At 41.1% G+C, this 25,395-nt stretch overlaps 1 protein-coding gene across 1 annotated transcript in view; it reads right to left on the bottom strand.

Moving 5' to 3' along the window:
- The window catches only part of LOC103397867 (calcium/calmodulin-dependent protein kinase type II delta chain), a 60,518-nt gene that overhangs the window by 22,419 nt on the left and 12,704 nt on the right, over positions 1-25,395 (bottom strand). Inside the window, 10 exon segments of the mRNA XM_025052955.1 lie at positions 4,133-4,199; positions 4,202-4,227; positions 6,372-6,414; positions 7,469-7,552; positions 7,656-7,778; positions 12,211-12,305; positions 12,415-12,498; positions 13,145-13,247; positions 16,736-16,808; positions 24,796-24,861. Of these exon segments, the coding sequence (XP_024908723.1) occupies positions 4,133-4,199; positions 4,202-4,227; positions 6,372-6,414; positions 7,469-7,552; positions 7,656-7,778; positions 12,211-12,305; positions 12,415-12,498; positions 13,145-13,247; positions 16,736-16,808; positions 24,796-24,861 (764 nt within the window).

Below are 25,395 nucleotides of genomic sequence, written 5' to 3'. Positions count from 1 at the left end.
GGGGACGCTGCGAATGAGTTTACGATATAATATAGAACACAGAGAAATACACAAGTCTTGTCTGAGATAAAGTAAAATCATATAGTAGCTAACCTAACCTAACCTAAAAATAAAAAAATGTAATTTTCCACTGATGTGTATTTTATATACTTTTTTATAAAACTAACACTCATCTCCTCTTTATCAGTGATCAATACAGAATCAAGCTGATTATGCAACTGCACAATATGGAGGTCATTGAAAATCTTTAGCCTCACTCGTAGTAGCGTGATGTAACGACTGGTACGGATTTAACGTAGCAGCCTGACAGACTTGGTATCCCTCACTGTATTATTTCACCCACACAGAGCGCAGCAGAGGTTCAGTAATTAAAGGCTGCTGCTGATTTGTTATTGTTGACATGTGCGCTAAGGGGGAGGGGCTAAAACAAAGACAGGCCGCCCGACCGACTGAACTGTTAGCCTGGATGTTGGAGAAATCCACCAAGGTCCTGATAAAGATTAGCTGTCAGTAACGTGGGAGAGTAAAGAAGGAAGTGAGGGAGGAGGTAATTGAGAGCGGAGAATATAGTACCCACAATCACAATCACTGAACGACAGTGACATCAGCGTGCAGACAACACCTAACAGTCGTCAGGGCATTTAATATACAGTCACATCAGTGAAGCATAGACTGAGCCGCAGTTGAGGTTACGTTACGATGTTTTTTAACCCACAAATCAACGCCAGGTCTGAGCAACAAAGCAGCAAATGTGTGATGTCAAAATGAGGTCACAAGCCTAGAAAGGTTGCAGACGACTGTGATAGACAGGTCATTAGATGTTGTAGAGATTTGTATTTGTATTAACTGACTTGCTTCTTTGTGGCCTACTGATTTGATCTTTTATTTATTTGAAATAATTAAGAATTGTTTTTTAAAATTTAAAATTTAATTTAATAAGTATTAATATATAATTAAATTTAATTAAATAATTAATATAAATTTAAAAATATTATTTTTAAATAAATAAAACCAATTTAAATGTTTGTTGAATTACAGACTGTGTTGCTATGCTCTGTATTGGAATATATTTCATTTCAATATTTTGTTCAGCGTGCGGCTCTGTATTTAGCTAGACCTGTCCAAATCATCAAATCGTTATTTGCGTTAATTGATTTGTGTAATTAATCAGACAAAACATTACGGTTTTACATATTAGCACATTTTGAGCAATTAGCACAATAGTAGCAATTTTTTTCAGCAGCCAGGGGGCACTGTTTTAACCACTGAGTGTATGAAGATATTCAGTGTAAAAAATGATACTCTGTATCATGGAGTATACTTTGTGGTGTAAGTACTCTTTCAACATTCTACTGCAGTTTATGTTCACCGTGGATAAATGAAGACCTCGACTGCCTGTCAAAGGCAGAGCACTGCCTTCTGTAGAAGAACTGTAGTCCAGAAAGAAACCTTTTAGTGGCTGAGTGCTTTTTCAAGTCAAATCAAATCCAATCAGATCAGCAGATGTAGAGATTTTAATTGTTTGCAAAGACTGATGCTGTTAGTGTGATAAGAAAGTTATAAAAATCAGCAAACTTTCTTTTTAAGTTGTTAAGTATTTGTTGTACTGTGATTACGCAGCCTTATTGCAAAGGCTGGTTGTCAACGAAGATGAACTATAACCAATATTCAGACAGTAACGTCTGTTATGTTTCCTGACATTTATTATTAGTTCAAAACTGATGGGAGCAGGTTTTGTTTACAGGGTTGCTAAAGAAAAAAGGCTTATATTCCGTTTGTGTAATTAAATCTCCATGGAAACCTGGAAAATCAAAAAAAAAAAAAAAGAACTCAAAGGTAGCTGGGTTCAAACTGATGGAGGAGAAGCTGTGGGTGCTCCTTACCTTGCCACAAATTACACATGAAGCAAGGAGAGAGAGAGGAGGAAGAAATTAAAAAACAAGAAGGTATATGTGTGATCAGTTCCCACTAAGAACAAGCAGGATGCACAACTGTGGGAGTGGAGCAAGGACGGGCTTGGACTCTCATCGGCAGAACCACACGGACGTAGAACTGCGGCAGTTCACGATGAAACCATTAATGATAATACAGTTCTGTGATTAATATTCCACTAGAGCCTAACTGAGACTCCTGGTATTAGTCCTGTGAAAAGCCTCGGTGTTTTCAGAATTAAAGCTGACAGTATCCATGGAAACATCATTAAAAACAAACGTAATTGAGTGCAAGACAAGGCACCATGTTTTTTCACCCTTGAACAATTCTATCATTGAAAGTCTTTGGTTTCCCAGGTTTTTCTTTTATTATTATTATATTATTATTTCAGACGCAACTGGACTCACCTCAAGTTAATTGTATTTATCTAAAGTGTTTATCTATCCACCCCAAAAGAGGGGTGTGGATAGGTAAACACCTGGAAACTCCCCACCAGGACAGTAGAACTGATGAAGCCTCTTGGAGGAGAGGCGAAACAACGTCTTCAATTTACGTGGTGAGGTGAGTCCAGTTGCCAACTTCCTAAAACTGCTTTTGAAATTGTAATGATGACCTGGATAACTGAGAATATTCACAAGTATTATATTATTATGTTATATGTTTTTTTATGTGAGTAATTGAAGACATATTTGAATCTTACTTAAGAGACTTCTTTAGTGTTGACTGACAGAAAAAAAGTCCAGTTAACATGCTATTTATTATCATTATTATTATTGTTGTTGTTATTATTATCATCATTATTGTTGTTGTTATTGAATTATTATTATTATCATCCTCATTATCATATATATTTAATAATAATATTTTATTTTTTCATTTTTTTATTTTTGACTTTGAAGTACTGGTGATGAACTGGAAGTCTCTCAGGTTAAAGGTAAAACTTCCTTAAACAGGTTGTGTGTAGTTATTTACCCATGCTTAGTGTTTTGTTTTTAGTCCTCTCTCTGTTGAACCCTATAAACAAACCCAGTGATTAACACTAAAAACACAGCCAGGATGGTTTCGGTGCTTCCTCCAGTCACCACATTAGTGTTTAGGCTGGAATTCAATCCGGCAACCCTGGATAACAAGCCAAAGTATTTTACCACTGAGTCACAGGCCTGCCTCTAGAAACAGACCATTAAAATTGACTACAAACAATGAAAAGTGCCAACTGTTCACGCGTTTTCTGTAAAAACCTGATTGTTTTGTTGAAGTATTTTATTTAAGTCTGGCCTTAAATCTACTGTTTACATATTTTCTTTTGCTAAAGCTGTAATATTAAAATGCATTAAATCATTGTTTCCCCAAGACTGGGTCGTGATCATCAGGTGGGTCGCAAGTGATTTTTTTTTTGGGTCGTCTCGCATCATGTTTCCCAGAAATAATGTCTGTTGATTTGGGTCGCAAAGGTTTGTGACTTTTAAAATGTGGGTCCCCAGAAAAAAAAAAATTGCATTAAATTTACATGTTACAATAGTTATATGGAGTATTTTCAATTATGTACATTTTCTAAATGTCATTTTATCTGAACCATTTTAAATACTGTTATTTAAACAAACTGATCTTTACAGCTTTAAAAATGATACATATAATAAATGAAAGGTTAAGACCTTGAAGCTTAATGAGCGTCCAGCCCAGTCTTACATCTTCCACAGTGTTCACCATGCTTTACCACCGCAGCACATGCACCAGTCCAGTGCCTCATGCAGCATTCAATGACAGCTCCTGCGCAATTCTAATCCTTAAAAGTGAGTTTGAACTTTTTTTTTAGGCATTTCCAGACAGAAGATATAGTGCGAGAGAGAGAGAGAGAGAGAGAGAGAGAGAGAGAGAGAGGGCAAAGATGACGTGACATGGTTGAAATCTGAGGTGTTGGTGAAGATAAACCCAAAGACACAACAGTGATAAGACATGTATAAATGATGCACCACAGTGAGAAGAAACAGTGGGGAAATGGAGGGGTGAGGTGAAATGGGTAATATAAATACTGATGAATAAAATGGTGGGTGGAGTCGATTCAATGAGGTCAGCCGCCATGCTCTTGAGTTCACATGCTGAGGAAAGGAAGGAGGGAAAACTGACAGAGGAGACAGAACAGAAAAGAGTACGAGGGTGGCAGGAAGAGGGGTGGCATGCCCTGGGTGAGCCACCGTGCTACCTTGTTCCACCAGCCCTGCGGTGGTGTCGGCGGCTGCAGCCCCCCCCGCTGCCGCCGCAGGGGCAGAGCCGGAGCAGTGGTCTGCCTGCTACCCACTGTTAGAGAGTCCGATAAACAGTCACACAAGACAAAACAGAGTTACAGGTGAGACGGAGGGAGGGGGAGGGGGGACGAGAAAGAGATTCTAAAGGATACAAGGGGTGTAGTGACATTTAGAAAGTTAAGTTAAAGGAAGGAGGGTGAGTCAGAGGCACAGCGGGGGGGCGGGGGGGGTCGTAGGAGGAAGAAAGCGAGACATAAATGTCAGGGGTAAAAAGGGTTGAAAAGATCGGGGGAGCAGGGGGGAGGGTAGGAGTGGGCGTTAAAGCAGGAGTAAGAAATTCTCTGTCAAACCTTCATACTAAAGTGAACCACAGCATAATGTGAAACAAACCAGTACCAAGAAAAAGTGTTGGACGATGTATTGACACGTGAAGCTAACTTCAGTGATCCAGACCGAGGCACAGCTAGGATTTACATACACAACCATAAGTAGACAGATATGGACCCATTCACCTGTGTTGAAGTCGGTTTTGTTTTGGGAATGGCGTGACAGACCTGTTTAGTGCTCATTTCATAAACTGGTCATGGTTCGTTTACGTTGTTGGCATCAGACTCTACATTGAAAAGGATAATGCCGGGGCAGCCCTGACAGCCCCGTAACCAAAATGAAGGCGTGAAAACATTTTTGTCCCCAAGGGGGGGCATGACAGAAAATAACTGAGAACCACTGCATTAGGCCCAATGGTTTGCCCCCTTGGGGTGTGCTGAGGTATTGCCTCAGCAGGTCAGGTCATTTTAATATGTTAAATGTTGGTCACATTTAAATCATTGGAGTTCAACACCTGAATCAGTGTGTGTTCTGTTTGTGCATTTTCTCACCACACTGTGAAATGTCAAAGCAGCAAAACATATTAATAACAACAACAACAACAATTTATTTTAATTATTATTATTATTATAAATTAATAATAATTTGTCTCCTATGCCCCGTCTTTAAAGCAACAGCAACAGAAAAGTACTTGAAAAAACCTCTGAGCCACTCATTTACACACACACACAAAAAGTACAACCTCATCTGTGTTTTCTTATTCCAGCAGATACTAAGAAAGTATCTGCTACAGAAGTACACGGATGAGCAGACACATCAGCACACACACAGACACACAAACCCCAGAGAACTCCGATGACATTCAGTGTTTCTAAATAAATACTTTTAGAACTTTTAGCAAATTTCAGCGTTTAGTCATATTTCTGTTTGAACTAGAAACATTTGACATTTAACACAGTGCTGCAGACGTCGCTTTTTAGTTAAAGAAAAATAAAGGAAACACTGAAGTCGCCTTAACTTAAAACTATTTGTTCGTGCAGTACTCAAAGTAACACATCATACTGCGTGTTACTCATATATAGGATAGTTTTCATGGTTTACATATAAAGAAACAGCTTCTCTGGTATCGTCAGGTATTTACTGGCAGTATTCACTCGCTGTCATTGCTAACACAAAAGGATGACTAATATTAGTGATCAAATTAATTAAATATTTGTCTGGATATTAATAATAAATAAATGGAATGACTGGGACGGCTCGATCCGATACTTAGGATCTGTATCGCTCTGATACTGGTCAGAATCTCGGAATCGAACAATGAAAAAAATATTGAAAATCTTTTTGAGAAAAAAATGTGTCAATTTCTTCATCGATTGATCCTAATTAATAAGAGATGATTGGTTAATTTGTTTAACACTTTTATTGTCCTTTCTCCTGATTACTAAAGGTTTAAGTTAATCACTTAAATTCAAGTTTTTACTTTATAATTCTATTTTTATTTTATTCTATTCTATTTTTATTAACTTAATTACCTTTTTTATGTGCAGTCCAGACACGTTTACTGCGTCACTTTTAGTCTATAAATGCTATAAGAAAAATCTAACAAAATTAATTAGAATCCAACCTGGTGCCAAGTTCCTCAGACTTAAATGAAAATAAATAATTTACCTATGAACGACATCTTAATGAGATGAAGAAGTGATTATTAACTATGTTACTAATCACTTATAAACTCAGAACTATTGATAATTTATAATCGTCATGCAGAAAATAAACTTTTACATTTAACATTTAAAATCGTCTGCATAAACATCGTTACTGTTCCACAGACAGGACTGGTCCATTAACAGTACCAGAGGCAGTACTTACCAGAGAAGTTCCGTGACACCAGCATGGTAGTAAGTATCGCCCCCTAGGGAGAAAGAAACAAGAGAAACTGCTCACTTATTTGGGTTTATAAACTATTCAAATGTTTTTATTCTGTCAGCACTAAAACTGCACTGTTTAAGATAAAAAAAACAACAACAAATATTTATGGATGTATTTTTCCTGATTTATATATTAAGACAATTTGGGAATTTTTAAAAAAACACAAGTGTCAGCAAAGAACACCACCCTCCCCTGTGAGTCCTCTCAACTTTGTTTGGTAATTAGTAAAAAATCTCAGCAGTAAAGTTTTCTGTTCACCCTCTGTTTATGTTATCCTGCAAAAACTGAACTAGAATATTTTTTTTTTATGCTTAGTAGACATTTTTAAGTTACTTTTTCTTTTCTTTTTACTCAAGTTTTACAGTGCATAGTCACCTGATCCCAGACTAGGCTGTGTCAGGAACAACATCCAAGGTCAAATCTCGGCTAGATCACTGGGCTGTGGTGCCCCCACCCTTCTCCCCCATTTCCACCGGATACAGGAAGAAACCAAGTGATTTTTCTTTTCTCTTTATGTCGCAAATTTATATTTGGTGGCTGTAGATTTTAACTGTAGTATCCTGTATTTGTTTAATCAACACTAACTAACCTAAACTACCTAAAAACAAAAAAAAACCCTAAAGAATCTGCAGCGTCGTCGGCATCAAACGTTTGTTTATGAGCTTCAAACAGACCATCGTGGTTGATGATGTCATAATGAGCTGATGTCACTGAAGCGTAACCGCAGAGAAGGATGTCTTCTTCATCTTCCTCCTTCTTTTTCTACCGTCTTCAAACAAATCTACTCTAATAAAGCTTTCATTTTCAGCACAAAAACTTTTTTTTTTGACCCATATTCACTTCATCGTGTGAACCCTGCCTTTCAGAAAAGCAAGTGTACAATAGTTTGTAGAGTTGTTTTTTTCAAATATTTTTCGGTGAATGTCATCAGTGTTAAACACTAAACTTTTTTTTTTTGTTCTGACTTACAATTGTCCTGTCAGTTTTAGAGCAGAAGAAGAAATCCAAAATAGTGAAATGTATTGAGTCAAACTGACCTTGAGTTTCCTCCTGGCGTTGAATTTCTTCAGGCACTCCACGGTCTCCTGTCTGTGCATCATGGACGCCACTGTGGATCGTTGCTGAACAAAAAATTAAAAGTTGTCATTCATTTGATGTGATAAAACAACACACCCCGCAGACTGTCCCGCCTGTGGAGCAGCGTAAAGAGCTGGGGGCACTTACGCAGACCCATGGGTGTTTGAGCGCCTCCTGAGCAGTGACCCTCTTGGCCGGGTTGATGGTGAGCATCTGATTGATGAGGTTCTTGGCCTCCGGGGTAACGGTGTCCCACTCTGGAGAAGGGAACTGGAGCAACAAACACAGGTTGGTTTTTGACTAAAGACAAGTACAACATTTAGTCCTCAGATATTGTGTCTTTGTCCATTTCTTGAACGTCTCCCAAACAGTATAGCAGTGATTCCCAACCACTGTGCCGTGAGAGATCATTAGGTGTGCTGTGGAGAATTATCCAATTTCACTTAATTGGGCTGAAAAACTATTATTTATTTATTGCATGTAATTTTTGCTCTTTGCTCGTCAAAGCATGAAAGGCAGAACAATTAAATACTCCTCTGCTAGGTGGCAGCAGATAGCTATGAAAAATAAAAATCAGAGCTATTAAAGAAGATCTTTGTGGGTGTTTTTCTTCAATTCCTGCCAGTATATCAGCGTTGTCTTCAACTAAATCGGCCGAGGTTTTAGTCAATTATGAGATCATTTAAACTAGAAGATTATTATATTTAATTACATATACTTTTTGTGAGATTTTTGTTTGGTGATGTGCCATGAGGGTTTTTCCTGATGATAATATATGTGCCCTGGCTCAGAAAAGGTTGGCAAACACTGCCATATAATGTGTGTTCCTAAATGTTCTTGATCTGGGTTTAACCTTTATCATGCTCTGCTTCATCTAGGATTAACGTAGAGCTGTAGAAACGTAGGCAGTGAGTGTGAAGATTGTTCACAGCCAGTTGTCAGAAGAAAAAAAAATACACCAAATCCTTTTCCTCTTTAAGCTGAAAATCCTGGACTCAGTGCCAGGGAATCTGCTCAGCACGGAGTGGAATGTGATTGAAGGTGAAACTCTATCTGTAATATAACCCTGGCTGAATGTTTGAAAGTGACTCTATGTTGACAGAGGAGGGAGTGGAGAAAGGAGAAAAGAGGAGAGGTGGAAAGAAGAGAGAAGAGGAGAGGAGAGGAGAGACAAGAGGAGATGAGAGTAAAGAGGAAAGCAGAGGAAAGGAGAGGAAAAGAGAGGAGTCAAAAGAGAGTGATGTGAGGAGAGGAGAGGAGAGAAGAGCAGAGGAGAGGTGAGGAGAGGAGAGAAAAGGAGATGAGAAGAGAGGAGAGTAGAGCAGAAAGGAGAGGAGAGGAGAGAGGAAAGGAGAGGAGAGAAGAGAGAAAATGAGGAGAGAACAGGAGAGGAGTGAAAAGAGAGAGGAGAGGAAAGGAGAGGAGAGGAGAGAAAAAGAGAGAAGAGCGGAGGAGAGGAGAGGAGAGGAGAGGAGAGAAGAGGAGAGGAGAGGAGAGGAGAGAAAAAGAGAAGAACAGAGGGGAGTAGAGAGGAAATGGGAGGAAAGGAGAGGAGAGAACAGGAGAGGAGTCAAAAGAGAGTGAGGAGAGGAGAGAAAAAGAGAGAGGAGATGAGAGAAAAAGAGATGAGAAGAGAGGAGAGTAGAGCAGAAAGGAGAGGAGAGGAGAAGAGAGAGGAAAGGAGAGGAAAGGAGAGGAGAGAAGAAAGAAAAAGAGGAGAGAAGAAGAGAGGAGAAGAGAGGCGAGAAAAAGGAACAAAGGAGAGGAAAGGAGAGAAGAGGAGAGGAAAGGAGAGAAGAGAGAAAAAGAGGAGAGAAGAGAGGAGAAAAAGAAGAAGAGAGGAGAGGAAAGGAAAGAATAGGAGATGAGAGAAGAGGAGAGAAAATGAGAGGAAAGTAGAAAAGAGAGAAAGAGAGGTGAAGAGAGGAATAGAGAGATGAGAGGAGAGAAGATGATAAAAGAGGAGATGGGAGGAGAGAAACAGAGAGTGGAGGAGAGGAGAGTAGAGAGGAAAGAAGAGAGAAAAGAGAAAGAGAGGAGAGGAGAGAAGAGAAAAAGGAGGAGAGGAGAGGAGAGAAGGGAGAAAAAGAGGAGAGAAGAGGTGAGAGGAGAGAAAAAAGGACAGGAGAGTAGAGGAGATGAGAGGAGAGGAGAGAAGAGGAGATGAGAGGAGAGGATAAAAGAGGACAAGAGAAAAGAGGAGAAAAAAGACAAGAGGAGAGGAGACCACAGAGGAAAGGAGAAGAGAGACAAAGAGGAGAGAAGAGGATAAAAGAGGACAGGAGAGAAGAGGAGATGAGAGGAGAGGAGAGAAGAGGAGAGGATAAAAGAGGACAAGAGAAAAGAGGAGAAAAAAGACAAGAGGAGAGGAGACCACAGAGGAAAGGAGAGAAGAGAGACAAAGAAGAGAGAAGAGGATAAAAGAGGACAGGAGAGAACAGGAGAAAAAGAGGAGAGAACAGGAGAGGTGAGGAGAGAAAAAAGAAAGAGAGAAAAATAGGAGAGAACAGGAGAGGAGAGGAAAGGAGAGGACTGGAGAGGAGAGGAGAGGGAAGGAGAGGACTGGAGAGGAGAGGAGAAGATAAAAGAGGACAGGAGAGAAGAGGAGAAAAAAGAGACGAGAGGAGAGTAGAGAGGAAAGGAGAGAAGAAAGAAAAAGAGGAGAGAACAGGAGAGGTGAGGAGAGAAAAAAGAAAGAGAGAAGAGAGAAAAATAGGAGAGAACAGGAGTGCAGTGGAGTGGAGAGGAGAGGAGTGGAGAGGAGAGGAGAGGAGAGGAGAGAAAAGGCGAAGAAGAGAGGGGAGTAGAGAGGAAATGGGAGGAAAGGAGAGGAGAGAACAGGAGAGGAGTCAAAAGAGAGTGAGGAGAGGAGAGAAAAAGAGAAGAACAGAGGGGAGTAGAGAGGAAAGGGGAGGAAAGGAGAGGAGAGAACGGGAGAGGAGTCAAAAGAGAGTGAGGAGAGGAGAGAAAAAGAGAGAAGAGCAGAGGAAAGGAGAGGACTGGAGAGGAGAGGAGAAGATAAAAGAGGACAGGAGAGAAGAGGAGATGAGAGGAGAGGATAAAAGAGGACAAGAGAAAAGAGGAGAAAAAAGAAAAGAGGAGAGGAGACCACAGAGGAAAGGAGAGAAGAGAGAAAGGGATGAGAAGAGAAGAAAGGAGAGGAGAGGAGAGGAGAGGGGAAAGGTGAGAAGAAAGAAAAAGAGGAGAGAACAGGAGAGGAGAGGAAAGGAGAGGAGAGGAGAAGATAAAAGAGGACAGGAGAGAAGAGGAGAAAAAAGAGACGAGAGGAGAGTAGAGAGGAAAGGAGAGAAGAAAGAAAAAGAGGAGAGAACAGGAGAGGTGAGGAGAGAAAAAAGAAAGAGAGAAGAGAGAAAAATAGGAGAGAACAGGAGTGCAGTGGAGAGGAGAGGAGAGGAGAGGAGAGGAGAGGGGAGGAGAGGAGACAAAGAGTAGAGAGGAAAGAAGAGAGAAAAGAGAAAGAGAGGAGAGGAGAGAAGAGAAAAAGGAGGAGAGGAGAGGAGAGAAGGGAGAAAAAGAGGAGAGAAGAGGTGAGAGGAGAGAAAAAAGGACAGGAGAGAAGAGGAGATGAGAGGAGAGGAGAGAAGAGGAGATGAGAGGAGAGGAGAGAAGAGGAGATGAGAGGAGAGGAGAGAAGAGGAGAGGAGAGGAGAGAAAAAGAGAGAGGAGAGGAGAGGAGAGGAGAGAAGAGGAGATGAGAGGAGAGGAGAGAAGAGGAGATGAGAGGAGAGGAGAGAAGAGGAGATGAGAGGAGAGGAGAGAAGAGGAGAGGAGAGGAGAGAAAAAGAGATGAGAAGAGAAGAGAGTAGAGCAGAAAGGAGAGGAGAGGAGAAGAGAGAGGAAAGGAGAGGAAAGGAGAGGAGAGAAGAAAGAAAAAGAGGAGAGAACAGGAGAGGTGAGGAGAGAAAAAAGAAAGAGAGAAGAGAGAAAAATAGGAGAGAACAGGAGTGGAGTGGAGAGGAGAGGAGGATAAAAGAGGACAGGAGAGAAGAGGAGATGAGAAGAGAAGAGAGTAGAGCAGAAAGGAGAGGAGAGGAGAGAGGAAAGGAGAGGAGAGAAGAGAGAAAATGAGGAGAGAACAGGAGAGGAGAGGAGTGAAAAGAGAGACGAGAGGAGAGGAAAGGAGAGGAGAGGAGAGAAAAAGAGATGAGAAGAGAGGAGAGTAGAGCAGAAAGGAGAGGAGAGGAGGGAGGAAAGGAGAGGAGAGAAGAGAGAAAATGAGGAGAGAACAGGAGAGGAGAGGAGTGAAAAGAGAGACGAGAGGAGAGGACAGGAGAGGAGAGGAGAGAAAAAGAGAGAAGAGGAGAGGAGATAAAAGAAGAGAGGAGAGGAGAGGAGAGGAGAGGAGACGGGAAAGGTGAGAAGAGAGAAAAAGAGGAGAAAAGAGAGGAGAAAAAAGAAGAATAGAGAGGAAAGGAAAGAATAGGAGATGAGAGGAGAGGAGAGAAAATGAGAGGAAAGTAGAAAAGAGAGAAAGAGAGGTGAAGAGAGGAATAGAGAGATGAGAGGAGAGAAGAGGATAAAAGAGGAGAGGAGAGGAGAGAGGAGAGGGAAAATGTGAAATGAGAGAAGAAGACATGACAGGAGAGGAAAAAAAGAAATACGTGGGAAGGAGAGGAGAAGAGAGAAAAGGAGAGAAGAGGAGAGGGGAGGAGAAGAGTCCAGTAAAGCGGGGAAGACTCACATCATAAGCACCAGCCTTGATCTGCTGGTACAGCTTGTGCTGGTCCTCGTCCCAGAAAGGAGGGTAACCCACCAGCAGGATGTAAAGGATCACCCCTGAGACACACACACAGAGACACACACACACACACACACATGCAGGTCAAGGCACACACCAATATACAGTGTGTTATTGCAGCGTTGTGTGTTCGTGCGTGAAACTCACCACAGGCCCAGATGTCCACTGGTTTACCATATGCCTCCTTCCTCAGTACCTCAGGCGACAGGTACCCCGGAGTACCAGCAAAACCTGCAGCCAAAACACACAGTACCAGTCAACAAGTGTACTGCAGTAGAATATACAGTATAGCTGCTTGATACACTGACTTATTTGTAGTGGGGATACAGGTGAAATAGGCATATATTTATCAGGATATATATATATATATATATATATATATATAGTATAGGATAGATATATTTATATACATACAGTATGATGTTGTGATTTAAACGATAACTTTACAGTCATCTTTACCATCCTTGGTAATAAACAAAAACATGTTTTCTTACAAACAAAAAGAGAAAAAAAAGGTAATTTTTTACAGAAGTGGTTCTTCAACTTTTTCTACTCTGTACCACCTGAGAAAACCTTGATCTCTCTGAGTACCACCATGATGACCAACATTAGAATATAGCAGCATAGGCCTTCACTGTTAGCTTCCACCACAGGAGAGATGTTTAGAAATGTTTAGAAAGATGTTTATGTTTAAATGTTGTATTAGTTAGTACATGGTATGTTTCAGAATTATTCAATTGAAAATGTAAATGTGGAAATATGAATTTTTCCCACATACCACTAGAGAGTGCTTGTGTGACACTAATGGTACGCGTACCACAGTTTGAGAACCACTGTTTTACAGCTTTAAAAAGATTCAGATTTTTTTTTCACCCACCAAACCAGGCCTGCTGGTCACCCTGCACCTCGATGGCCAGGCCGAAGTCAGCCAGCTTCACAGCTGCGTTCTTACATTTGCTTGCCAACAGCAGATTCTCTGGCTGAAAATGAGTAAAAAAAGAAGAGAAATTAGATGATTCTTTTTTTTTTAATGGACAGACAGGATACTAAAACAGACTCAATAACACAGTAACATGCACATCAGGGTCATGACACCTCCTACTTAACACGTAGACACACACAGGTAAACAGTGAGCATTTCAGCAGCGTGATGAAGCCTTTCAGTCTGCACCATTTTTTTTTTTTTTAGCCTTCACCTCATGTGATCTGCTGTGGACTCCTGGCTCCCACATCAGTGGCCCAGAAAACACATTCAACCTCATTATTCTCTGTCAGTGGAGGAATCTAATAATGGTTAGCTATCCCCACCGGTCCCTGCTTTCTCATTTTGTCTCCCTTCATCTCTCCACACTACGGCTGTATGATTAACTCTTAAACCAGCTTCAACAAAATATTAAAAATAGACGGACTATTTTTGAACCCACCAGTCCCTGCGGCCCCTGTAAATGCTAGAACCAAGACAGTTGGGAAGCAGGTCTGTCAGAGAGGCTGACAAGGTAACCCACATGTAGTTAGGGTTGTTGGCTCTAATCTGACAGAGACTGTTACACCGCAGCGCTACATTTACGACATATTACAAAACACAACCACCTCTTACTGTAGCTACAACAAGCTAAAGGCTTTTGAATGATAGTTCCAGAAAACAGCTCCTAATGCTAACAATCTTTTTCAAACTTTTTGTTCCTTTTACTGGTACTCAAGAAAAAAAATAACCCTGTTTTCGGCTACTTATATTTAGCATGTACATTTAGAAGCGCTACTCAATTATTCCCGTCATTTTACCACCATCAGATTTTGACACGCTAACCGTTAATGTTCCCTAAAAAAAAAAACATCCAAGGTTTAAGTGCTAAACTCATCACTTATCTCTTCTGAAGTCGGCTTCAGTTTGGTGATGGCATGTCAGCTACGTACAGCATTATTCATGTCAATGTACTGTCTGTGGCAAACATGACATGAACCGTGTCAGGATTTAAATGAATTATGGACCGTCGTGATGTCATATGTTCAGCTTCCCTAACACTAATGTACGAACGACCGAAGTTTGACTTCTTTGTCGACACTCGTCCATTTTCCTTTTTGCTCATTCTGTTTGAAAGGCATCAGCAAAATTGGTACAAACTGAGTGAGAGTGTGTTTGTGCAGACTCTGTGTTTTCTGTCACAGCTCTGCGACGGCACCGCGTCTTTTATCCACTGCCTTCGCTCCCTCGTCTGCTAATTTGTCAAGAGCAGAATATGAAAATGTGCGTTTAAAGCTAGCTGTTAGAGAGAGAGACTTATCTTACATACTCCCAGCTCTACCACTGGTTCCTGGCAGCCATGCTAATTAGCCTCCTATGGATGTATAGCTACCGTTAGATACGTATTATACACCCCTAGTGTCTAAAACAGGCGGCAGACTTTTTGAATCAAGGACCACAATTGTCCTAAAATTGCACAGGGGGGCCGGGTCAGGAGCAGATAGATGGAGCATTCGTGTGAATTAAAATAAATGACATGTGAAAGTCATGCATAAAGGCTAAACGCCATCTATTGGGGAAATATGGGTATTGCAGGGAAAAGGCAGAAGTATATTGATAATATAAATAAATTATATATTATGGAAAATATGGCCGCATCCAGCCCCAAGGCCTAAGTTTGCCATGCCTGGTCTAGACAACTGCTTCTGTAAGGAATATATGCTAATATTACTCAGATATATGATGTTTTTCTATGACAGGAACTTATATTTAACTGCAAAACTGCAGAATAAATGATCTCCAGTGCACCCTGCAGGCCGCAGCGGTAATGACTGTGTTGTCATTGCTTTTGCCATAACCTAGTTCCTAATTTCCGGGCTCTTGTCCGTCATCCACAGTGTCCTCAGTCATCACACTGTGACCTATCGCATGAAATGCTCCAAGATACTTGGGAGTGAAATGCGATAGCGGAGTCAGCTAAATTAAGAAATGGCCACAACAGTCGTGATCAACACAACACGCCTCTGCTGGAATGCTGGGACTGACATTTGTGCGGAACTTGTGCACCAGTGAGGACGCAACACAGCTGCATGCACTTAGAAAAGAAAAAGAAACACTGTACATGACACGAGACAAAACAAGAAAAGACAAAACAGAGGAAACTGGTACTGACTTCTGAGTCTGTAACCATGTTGCCACAACAACAGCAAATACTTCTGAGCATCCTGATGTAATCTGAACTCTCTGACGAAGGACTGGCGAAGTCCAAAATATGAAAAAGCCAGTTCGAAAATAGCAATTGACGTTCAGTGTCCGACGTCAGATTTCCCCACTGCTGCAGGATCGTGAGGCCGAACCAGAGCCAACCGCAGCAGCAGGGGTTAATTAAAGGATGTTAGCAACAAATGAGCTGTCAGGACAGAGGCATCGATCGTCAATAACTGACCTGTAAATGCACCGAGGACTACACAGACTCTCTGTTAATCAATGCACTCGTTTACTCCTCTCTCTCTCTCTCCAACCACTGAATGAACCCGAGGGCAGGTTAAATGCCCTCCCGGGGCTCCTTACCCAGGTCTCTGTAGACCAACAGCAGTGTGCAATGACTGAATCTTATTTTAATACCGTTACAGAGCTGCAGCGTGGGTCAGTCAGCATGACCGGCGCTGCATTCCTGAAACCACGCCAGACTGGTTGAAGTGGTGTTTACACAACAGGAAAAGAAGGCGACTGCACAGAACTGGTGGCACAGCAGAGCACGGAGCAAGGGAGAAGGTCAGAGGAGGCATGTTGGAGTCTCACGAGGCCGACGCTGCGGAGCAAGCAGAGCTGCTCCAGACACCAGTGACAGTGAATGAGACTTTTAGTTGATGAAACTGGTCAAGTTTGAGTCCAGTCAAAATTGATTCCAGCCAAAAAATAAATAATTTTGTAATCTTAATTGGGCTTTGATAGCATATTATTGAGTAGGAATATATATATATATACATATATATATATATATATATATATATACATATATATATATACATATATATATATATATATACATACCTCGCTCCCCTCCTCCCCCTCTCCTTGGTGTTTGCATGCAGTCATTGCATCCAGCAGATCCTGGAGGCGGTGCTTCACTGCCACCAGATGGGCGTGGTGCACCGGGACCTGAAGGTAAGTGATGGTGGAACCACCGTGCTGCCCGGCTCCAAAGAGTGCTCGCACATGTTTTATGTCGAGTGTGTATTCTTTGTTTGACATGTCCACTGGAACCTGTAACGTTGACTGTCAGAGTTCAAGGTTCAAGGAGAGATGGGTGTATACCATATATACATATATACCGTAGTTATATATGTATATATGGTATACACCCATCTCTCCTTGAACCTTGAACTCTGACAGTCAACGTTACAGGTTCCAGTGGACATGTCAAACAAAGAATACACACTCGACATAAAACATGTGCGAGCACTCTTTGGAGCCGGGCAGCACGGTGGTTCCACCATCACTTACCTTCAGGTCCCGGTGCACCACGCCCATCTGGTGGCAGTGAAGCACCGCCTCCAGGATCTGCTGGATGCAATGACTGCATGCAAACACCAAGGAGAGGGGGAGGAGGGGAGCGAGGGAGGGAGGCGCATGTTAGTCTGAGCAGCGGTAACAACTGTCGTGCACAGGCCAGAGGTGTTGGGCGGTAAAGGAGTGAGGAGGAGGAGGAGGTAGGAGAAGGAGATTTTTTTTTTTATTGTGTCTCACTCAGCCATTTGAGCCACAGTGGACCATAAGACATCAGGGAGAGTTAAAATAGAGCTGTTATAATTTTCCGAATAAGGAGTGACGTCTCCACTCACGACTGGGATGGTCAACCTGGCGAACCACAAGAATTGACAAGAACTTATAAGAAGCTTCGGATCATAACCGTATCTGATCGTTTTTCAATGAGCGTAGCTGAAGTGTTTACGGTTAGAATCCCAGTCATTGAGCAAGTACCAAAACTCCCCTGGGTGTAGCTCCACGATCTCATGTGTCCGATGTGAATCACTGAGTCGTTTCAAGGAAGAGTTCAATGCAGAGAATCATGTTTTCTTAGGGTAAAGGTTTCCAAAGTGGGGGGTGTGACATTAATTGTGGATTGATTGCAGCAGGTCATTTAATTTAATTTTTGTAAAATGTGAAGTATTACTAAAAAACAAAAATCTCCAGAACTGAACAATTTTTCACTAACATCAAACCTTAGATTTCAGCCTTCGAGCCACAAACATTAACACAGAGTCGGTGTTTGAGTGATTTTTTTTTTTTTTCAATGCTTTTAGACGGTGAGTTTTTGCTGCCTTAGCAACCACTTCCAGGAACACAGACGTCTTGTGAACGTTTACTGATCATGGTCATCTTTATTTTAGTGGCAACAAAAAGAGAAAAACCTCTACATTTCTTCTGGGTTCGTCATTTAATTTTCAAGATTTAAAATTTACATTTGTTCAAACAGACATTTTCCTTGAAATTTGAAAAAAAAAAAAAAAATAAAGGTTCACAATTAATATGTAGCGTCAGGATATTTGTTTTTGTACAAATCGCTCATATCAAACATATAACGTTTAATGCAAGTGATTTTCCATCAAAAAAACAAATTACTAAACTATACTATACTATACTACAGTATACTATACTATCCTATAGTACTTCTTTACAGAATTCTGGGGGATGTCTACTGCTTATAGTTTTGAAGCAAAAGTTCAATCCAATGTTTGCTCTGATTCCAAAACTGTTAAAAGGTTCAAACACCTGAATAAACGTCAGTACAACTTGACAACTTGTTGGTAGTAAACCTGGGAGCTGTTCCACAGGAATAAACGGCATCAACGTAAAAATTGAGGACGGTATCATGAAAATGAGGTCGGAATAAAAACAGAGCTTAAAAAAAAATCTCTTTTTCTAGGGTCAGTTTTGGTGAGAGAGAGAGAGAGAGAGAGATTGCTGTAAAGTCCAGAGCTCTAAACTCAGACCCTGTGTCTTCTCTCTAAAGGTCTCCTGATAAATAAATACTAGCCAGGTCACAAATACCATCCAGATACTGCGAGGGTGTTGAGTGATCATGTGTCTGGAACCCTGCGGTCCAGGCGTCAACCACATCCTTTCACAAAATGTGTGGATGTGCAGATTTGTGCGTCCGGTATGTGTATGTTGGTGCGTGCGCTACTTTTTATCGGCTGCTCAGCCTTGAAACCCACAAAGTTAAAATCCTCCGTGTGTGTGTGTCACTCTCGTTGACATCGCCCCCTGTATGTGCTGCATTATTTTTCTTTTTTTTACTTGACTCAAGTCTCTTATCAGTCTACGACAAATACATTGAGTGACGCCATTTATGTGACTTACACTGTTCAGTTTGTTTTGTTTTTTTTGGGGGGTTTTTTTTGGCGCAAATAGAAAGATCAAATATTTAATGCAGTGTTTCCTAAACTTCCCAAACAAGATAATATTTTGTGCCCCACTTAAGGGCCGTGACCCAGTCTTTTGGAAACAATGCTTTAAATGTATCAAAATTTGCAAAATGCTAAATGTTAAAATTATTTTATAATCACTCATAACAGTAAAAATATTCTTATTAAAATCCACTACTTGGAAAATTGTGTTTATAAAAGTGACACATCCACATACAGTGGAAGATTTCCTATATATTTTATACTTATACCGGATGTAAATATATATACATATACAAGGCTAGTTCCTCGTGATCTGCCAGTCTAATATATTTGTATATAATGATGGAGAAGAGAACGAGAAAGGAAGACAGACAGAGTAGGGAGAGCGGGTGAGGCAGGTTAGGAGTCTCTAATTAACGTCTCAAAAAAAAAAAAAAAATCAATCCAGTTTGACATTAGAAATACAGGAAATATAGGAGCGCGTCGAGAGACGAGACAGACAGAAGAAGAGCAAACGACAGAAAGGGCTCAAACAGACGGAGGAGGGAGGACGAGAAAAAGGGAGGAATGGAAAGGAGCATGCAGAAGGAATCCCGGTGATGTGAGGGGATGCGGCGGGGAGGGGGGGCGTGAGGGATGCAGACGCTCCTCTACACATACTAACCTTCAGGTCCCTGTGCACTATGTCATGTTGGTGAATGTGATGGACACTGTCTAGAATCTGATGGATACAGTGACTGTGAAGACAAAACAGAGGGGGGGGGAGGTGGTTGTGGAAGAAGACCGCAGGGTATATAAGGGGAAGGGCAAGTGGAGGGGGAGAAAGAGAGACAGGGTGTGAGGTGACCAGTGTGACGAGCCGGGTCAAAAACAGGTGAAGGACAAGATGAACATGGAGAGAAGGTTTGGTTAGAAAAAAAAAAACACAGAAATGGACATGGAAAAAAATGCCAAAGACAGGAGGAAGAGGAGGAGGAGATTGATGATTAAGGAGGTGATGGTGGAGAGGAGAGGAGAAGATAAGAGAGGTGAGAAGAAGGAGGAGAGGAAATAGTAGGAGAAGAGAGGAGGGAAGAAGAGAGGAGAGGAGGAAAGAGGAGAGAAGAGAAGAAAAGAGGAAAGGAGAGGAGAGAAGAGATGAAGAGAAGAAGAGAGGAATGGAGAGGAGGAGAGAAGAAAGGAGAGGAGAGAAGAGGAGAAGAGATCAGAGAAGAGAAGAAGAGAGGAAAGGAGAGGAGGGGAGAGGAAAGGAGGAGGGAAGAGAGGAGAACAATTTTCTAGGTTTTTTGAGTTTTTTGAGAACCTAACCACGAGCAGGGAGTGTGAACTGATGCACCAACCCAACTGCAAACAGCCAATGAGATCAAAGGACAGGACACAGAAAGTTGTTTCCTTAAAAAAAATCACAACAATCCTGACAAAGAAAGAAGAAGTGAACTGTCAGAGTTGGATGAAGTGAGAACCCTGCATGAAACTTTGGTTGCATTCAGGTGACTTTGGTTGGTTTGACAATCCCGTCTGTTAGCTGAGTTTTACTGCAGTTATACACACTGACCCGCATCGCTCCTCCACTGAGCGATGACTGAACGTCTGACTGTCCAAAATTATGACATCACCCAGCACTGCTCTGTGCTATGTATTTCCCGCAGCTCACCTCAACCATGCTGACAAACAGAGCAGGTCTCTGTGTCACACCAGGACAGACCCTCACCCTCACGTCTACCCTCACCCTCACCTCCTCTGAACCTTAAACAACATCCACGAGCTTTCAGCGATCCAAAATACAACGCAAACCAAAAAAAGAAATCCCTTGAATGCATCCCGGTGGAATCCTCAGCTGAGTCAGATTGTAAAATTCAAATGTTTGTAGCAACGGCTATAAATGGCAGCCAACAAAAAAACGGCTGTGTAAGCACATTTTTTATTTTTACAATCCATTAAAGCAGAGAGAATTGTTTTGTTTTTTTTCTCCGGTTTTTTATTTTTTCCGCTGCTTTTTACCAATGCTTTTTAAGTTTTCAGTATTTCTACTTCAGTAATTGTGGTTCAGCATTGACCTTGACATCAACATCTACCAGAGATACTTTAGTTATTATTTAATTATTTATTAATATTATTAATTTAATTTAAATTAATTAAATTTAATTAAATTTATTAATTTATTAATTTATTAATTTATTAATTTATTAATTAATTTCATTAATTAATTAATTTCATTAATTTAAATTAAATTAATTTAATTATTTATTAATATTAATTATTTATTTAACTATATTTAGTTAGTAGTTTAGTTTAGTTAGTTTTAGATAGTTTAGTTTAGTTTGTGTTGAGGAAAGTGTGTTAATAAAGTAAAGTCACTTGGTGAAAGTGTGTTTTCAGGGATTTCTTTTTTGTGTGTGTGTTTTTGGTGATGTTTTACAAGATTGAGATACGAATCATGACACTCGTATAACAACTGTCATGTTTATAACAATAAAAATGTATAAAAAAAATAATTATCAATTAAGCAAGAGAGAGACTAATTACTGTGGCTAATTGAAGTCCTACTTCTTGCTGTCTCTGAGGATGAGGTGAGAGAGGGAGGGACTGGCCTGGATGACTCACACCTTAGGGGGACTTTTTTTTGTTGGAAAAATACAACTGTTGTGGGGACAAATTTGTCCTTGTAGGGACATTTTGCAGGTCAACACCGAGTAAAGGGGTATTTTTAGAGAGAAGATTTAGTGATCTTTAGAGTCAGGATTAAAATTAGATCATGATTATGATAATTAGAGACATATTTTCAATAGTTAAAGTTGGTCTGAAGAACACACTTGTTTTCTGGGGACCCATATTTTAAGTCACAAACCTTTGCGACCCGAGTCATTAACCTTAGTCGTAAACTCCTGGGAAACATGATGTGAGACGACACAAAAAAAAAAACTCTTGCGACCCAGTCTTTGGGAAAAAATGGTAAAACAAATACTGTTTTGTTCTGTGGGGATGTTTTTTTTGCTCTTAGCTGTTAACTTAACTTAATGACAGCAGCATCTGAGTCATTGATCCGACCACAGAGAGTGTTTTTCTCTGTCATCTCCGACCACTTCAGTTGAAACTCCACTTGAAACTGCATTTGTAAGATTTGTCCGGTGAATGACATCACTCTTCAACAACATTCATCCTCATTTTTTTTCTCTACGGTTGAGAGTACCAATCAGTCAAAGCCATGGGATTTGACCTTTTCACTGTGACTGACAGCTTTGACTCTGCACCACCCATCGGTTTCACTGCTGCCAGATATCAAGCAGTAAAGGTCATATCGTATCGTATCGTATCGTATCATATCGTATGTCTGTCTGTGAACGGCTGTGTGTATATGTGCGTGGGGCACACGCGCGAGAGAGAGCGGTAGCGAAAGTTGAGAGCAGTTTGTAGAATAGTACAGTATAGACCAGTACAGTACAGTACAGTACAGTACAGTACAGTACAGTTAATGCAGTAATGTTAAACTACTGCTTGTCCTTCCTCTAATCCCTCTAATTATGGAGTTTTAATTGAACTGAATGGACGAACACCAACATCACAACTGTCATTTTCAACTATCTTCTCACTCAAGTTTGTCCACACTTCTTCACACCACTGCTTTTTTTCCTTTTTTTTTTTTGTTTGATGACTGAGTCTGTGTTTGTGTGTGTATGAATTGCACAGTGTGTTCCTAGTTTGGCTACATTTGTGGGGACCCTTTTTAAGAGTGAAACATTATTGCTGTGGGGACAATTTGTGTGTGTTTAGTTTGTGGTGGAGACATAGCTGTCATCGTGGGGACATGTTTCAGGGACTCATCACTAGGTCAGAAAGTACAATATGTTTGGAGTTAGGATTAGAAATAGGACTGGTTTAGGCTTAGGGTCAAGAGTAAGATTAGGGATACCTCACAATTCATGAAAACCAGACTGTGTGTGAGTGTGTGTGTGTATGAGGATGAGTCAGCACAGCTGGTGCGGGTGAGATACCAGAGATAGGGGGTTGGGGGGGGGGGGGGGGGAAAGGCAAGTTAAAAAGAAGCCTTGGAGAAATCAATCAAAGATACTGTATAAGAGAAGAAAGAAGGAAGTATTTCACACCACAGGAAGTAAACAAACGGGCGAAAGAGGCAAAACAGTACAAGAGTACTACTATCAGTCACCGGACAGAGACAGAAATATATAGACTGTATGGTGTCTGAGCTATAAGATGTTCCTGAGACCATGTGTATTACTATCCTTGAAGGCCTGTTTGTTGTTTAGCCGTCGTGTTGCCACATTTTGGAAGGAATGCTCCACAAAAACCTTTTTTTAATATTCCAGGGATGGTTGTTTGTGCATAAAACTGTTTTCTCAAAAATGAAAAAATAAAACAGAATCCCACAGAGATATTCAAATGTGGAAGGCTAATTTTGAAATACAAAAACAAGATAAATTAGAAAATAATTAGAAAATAAGATGTGAATTTTGTAAGAACTTCAAAGATTGGGGCTGAGAGAACAAGAAACAGGAACAGAGTGTGGAACAAAATTAGATGATTAGGGACATATTTTCAAGTTGGTCTGAAGAACACACTTATTTTCTGGGGACCCATATTCTAAGTAACAAACCTTCGAGACCCAAGTCATTAACATTAGTCTTAAACTCCTGGGAAACATGATGTGAGATGACACAAAAAAAAACCCTTGCGACCCAGTCTTTGGGAAAAAATGGTATATATGAACATAACATATATTGTTTTGTTCTGTCGTTTTTTTGGGGTTTTTTTGCTCTTAGCTGTTGAACTTAATGACAGCAGCATCTGAGTCATTGATCCGACCACAGAGAGTGTTTTTCTCTGTCATCTCCGACCACTTCAGTTGAAACTCCACTTCAAACTGCATTTGTAAGATTTGTCCGGTGAATTACCTCAGAGAGAGCACTCTTCAACAACATTCATCCTCATTTTTTTTCTCTACGGTTGAGAGTACCAATCAGTCAAAGCCATGGGATTTGACCTTTTCACTGTGACTGACAGCTTTGACTCTGCACCACCCATCGGTTTCACTGCTGCCAGATACCAAGCAGTAAAGGTCACTCAGTCAAGCTAAGCTTTTTCTTTATGTGATTTTGTATATATTATTTTCACTGCATGTAGACTGCCGTGCCAAACCAAACATTCTGACGCTGAACATGAGAAAGTTAAATATATATATATATACATACACTATATTACCAAAAGTATTGGCTCACCTGCCTTGACTCATACTATGAACTGAAGTGCCATCCCATTCCTAACCCACAGTTCAGTATGATGTCGGTCCACCTTTTGCAGCTATTACAGCTTCAACTCTTCTAGGAAGACTGTCCACAAGGTTGAGGAGAGTGTTTATAGGAATTTTTGACCATTCTTCCAAAAGCGCATTGGTGAGGTCACACACTGATGTTGGTCGAGAAGGCCTGGCTGTCAGTCTCGCTCTAATTCATCCAAAGGTGTTCAGGTCGGGTTCAGGTCAGGACTCTGTGCAGGCCAGTCAAGTTCATCCACACCAGACTCTGTCATCCATGTCTTTATGGACCTTGCTTTGTGCACTGGTGCACAGTCATGTTGGAAGAGGAAGGGGCCCGCTCCAAACTGTTCCCACAAGGTTGGGAGCATGGAATTGTCCAAAATGTTTTGGTATCCTGAAGCATTCAAAGTTCCTTTCACTGGAACTAAGGGGCCAAGCCCAGCTCCTGAAAAACAACCCCACACCATAATTCCTCCTCCATCAAATTTCACAGTCGGCACAATGAAGTCTGAAATGTACCGTTCTCCTGGCAACCTCCAAACCCAGACTCGAATTATGGTGTGGGATTGTTTTTCAGGAGCTCTCCTCAACCTTGTGGACAGTCTTCCCAGAAGAGTTGAAGCTGTAATAGCTGCAAAAGGTGGACCGACATCATATTGAACTCTGGGTTAGGAATGGGATGGCACTTCAGTTCATAGTAGGAGTCAAGCCCGGTGAGCCAATACTTTTGGTAATATAGTGTAGATAGATAGATAGATAGATAGATAGAAGGTCAGAGATGAGGTGAGGAGGGAAGGAGTGGGGGGGGAGGGGGGGCAAGAGAAAAAACACAGAGGAAACCAAGACCGTCCAAAGGACAAGGGTGAGGGTTTGACTCCTACCTGGCGTCGGCCTCACTGTAATACTCTCTGGCTACGATGTCCTCAAACAGTTCACCTCCGGTCACCCTGTGTGACACACACACACACACACACAGTTACTTATGGATGCTTAGACTTGAACAAGGTGTGGGGGGCTCAGTGGGGTTGGTTTATGTGAACTTGGAATAAAAGTGCAACAAGAATGTCATCCACTACAACTATTTCGTGGTTGACAAAATCTTCATTGCATCTCTCTCTCTCTCTCTCTCTCTCTCTCTCTCTCTCTCTCTCTCTGTCATACTGTTACCATGGAAACTAGCCTGATTTGATGAGAGACGGTTGTGGATGGTGTGGGTGGTTGGGGGTAGAGGATGGGAGCAAATATAGGAGAGTTATCTAATTGTTTATAAAGAGAGAAGGGGGGAGAAGTCTCCCATCAACACCATGGAGAGAAGATGGGGGAGGAGGGAGAGGGGGAGGGGGAGTTGGTGGAAGAGTGGAATTTGAGGGAAGGGATAAAGGAAAGGAATCCAGAGGAGAGGTGAGGAACCAAGAAGAGAAGGGATGAGAAGGATGAGGAGGAGGGGGAGAGGGGGGGGGGGGGGAGAGGAAGAAAGGGGG

Source organism: Cynoglossus semilaevis, chromosome Z (genome assembly GCF_000523025.1).
Source record: "Cynoglossus semilaevis isolate Cse_v1.0 chromosome Z, Cse_v1.0, whole genome shotgun sequence".
Classification (NCBI taxonomy): domain Eukaryota; kingdom Metazoa; phylum Chordata; class Actinopteri; order Pleuronectiformes; family Cynoglossidae; genus Cynoglossus; species Cynoglossus semilaevis.
This window is presented reverse-complemented; position numbering and strand designations above follow the sequence as displayed.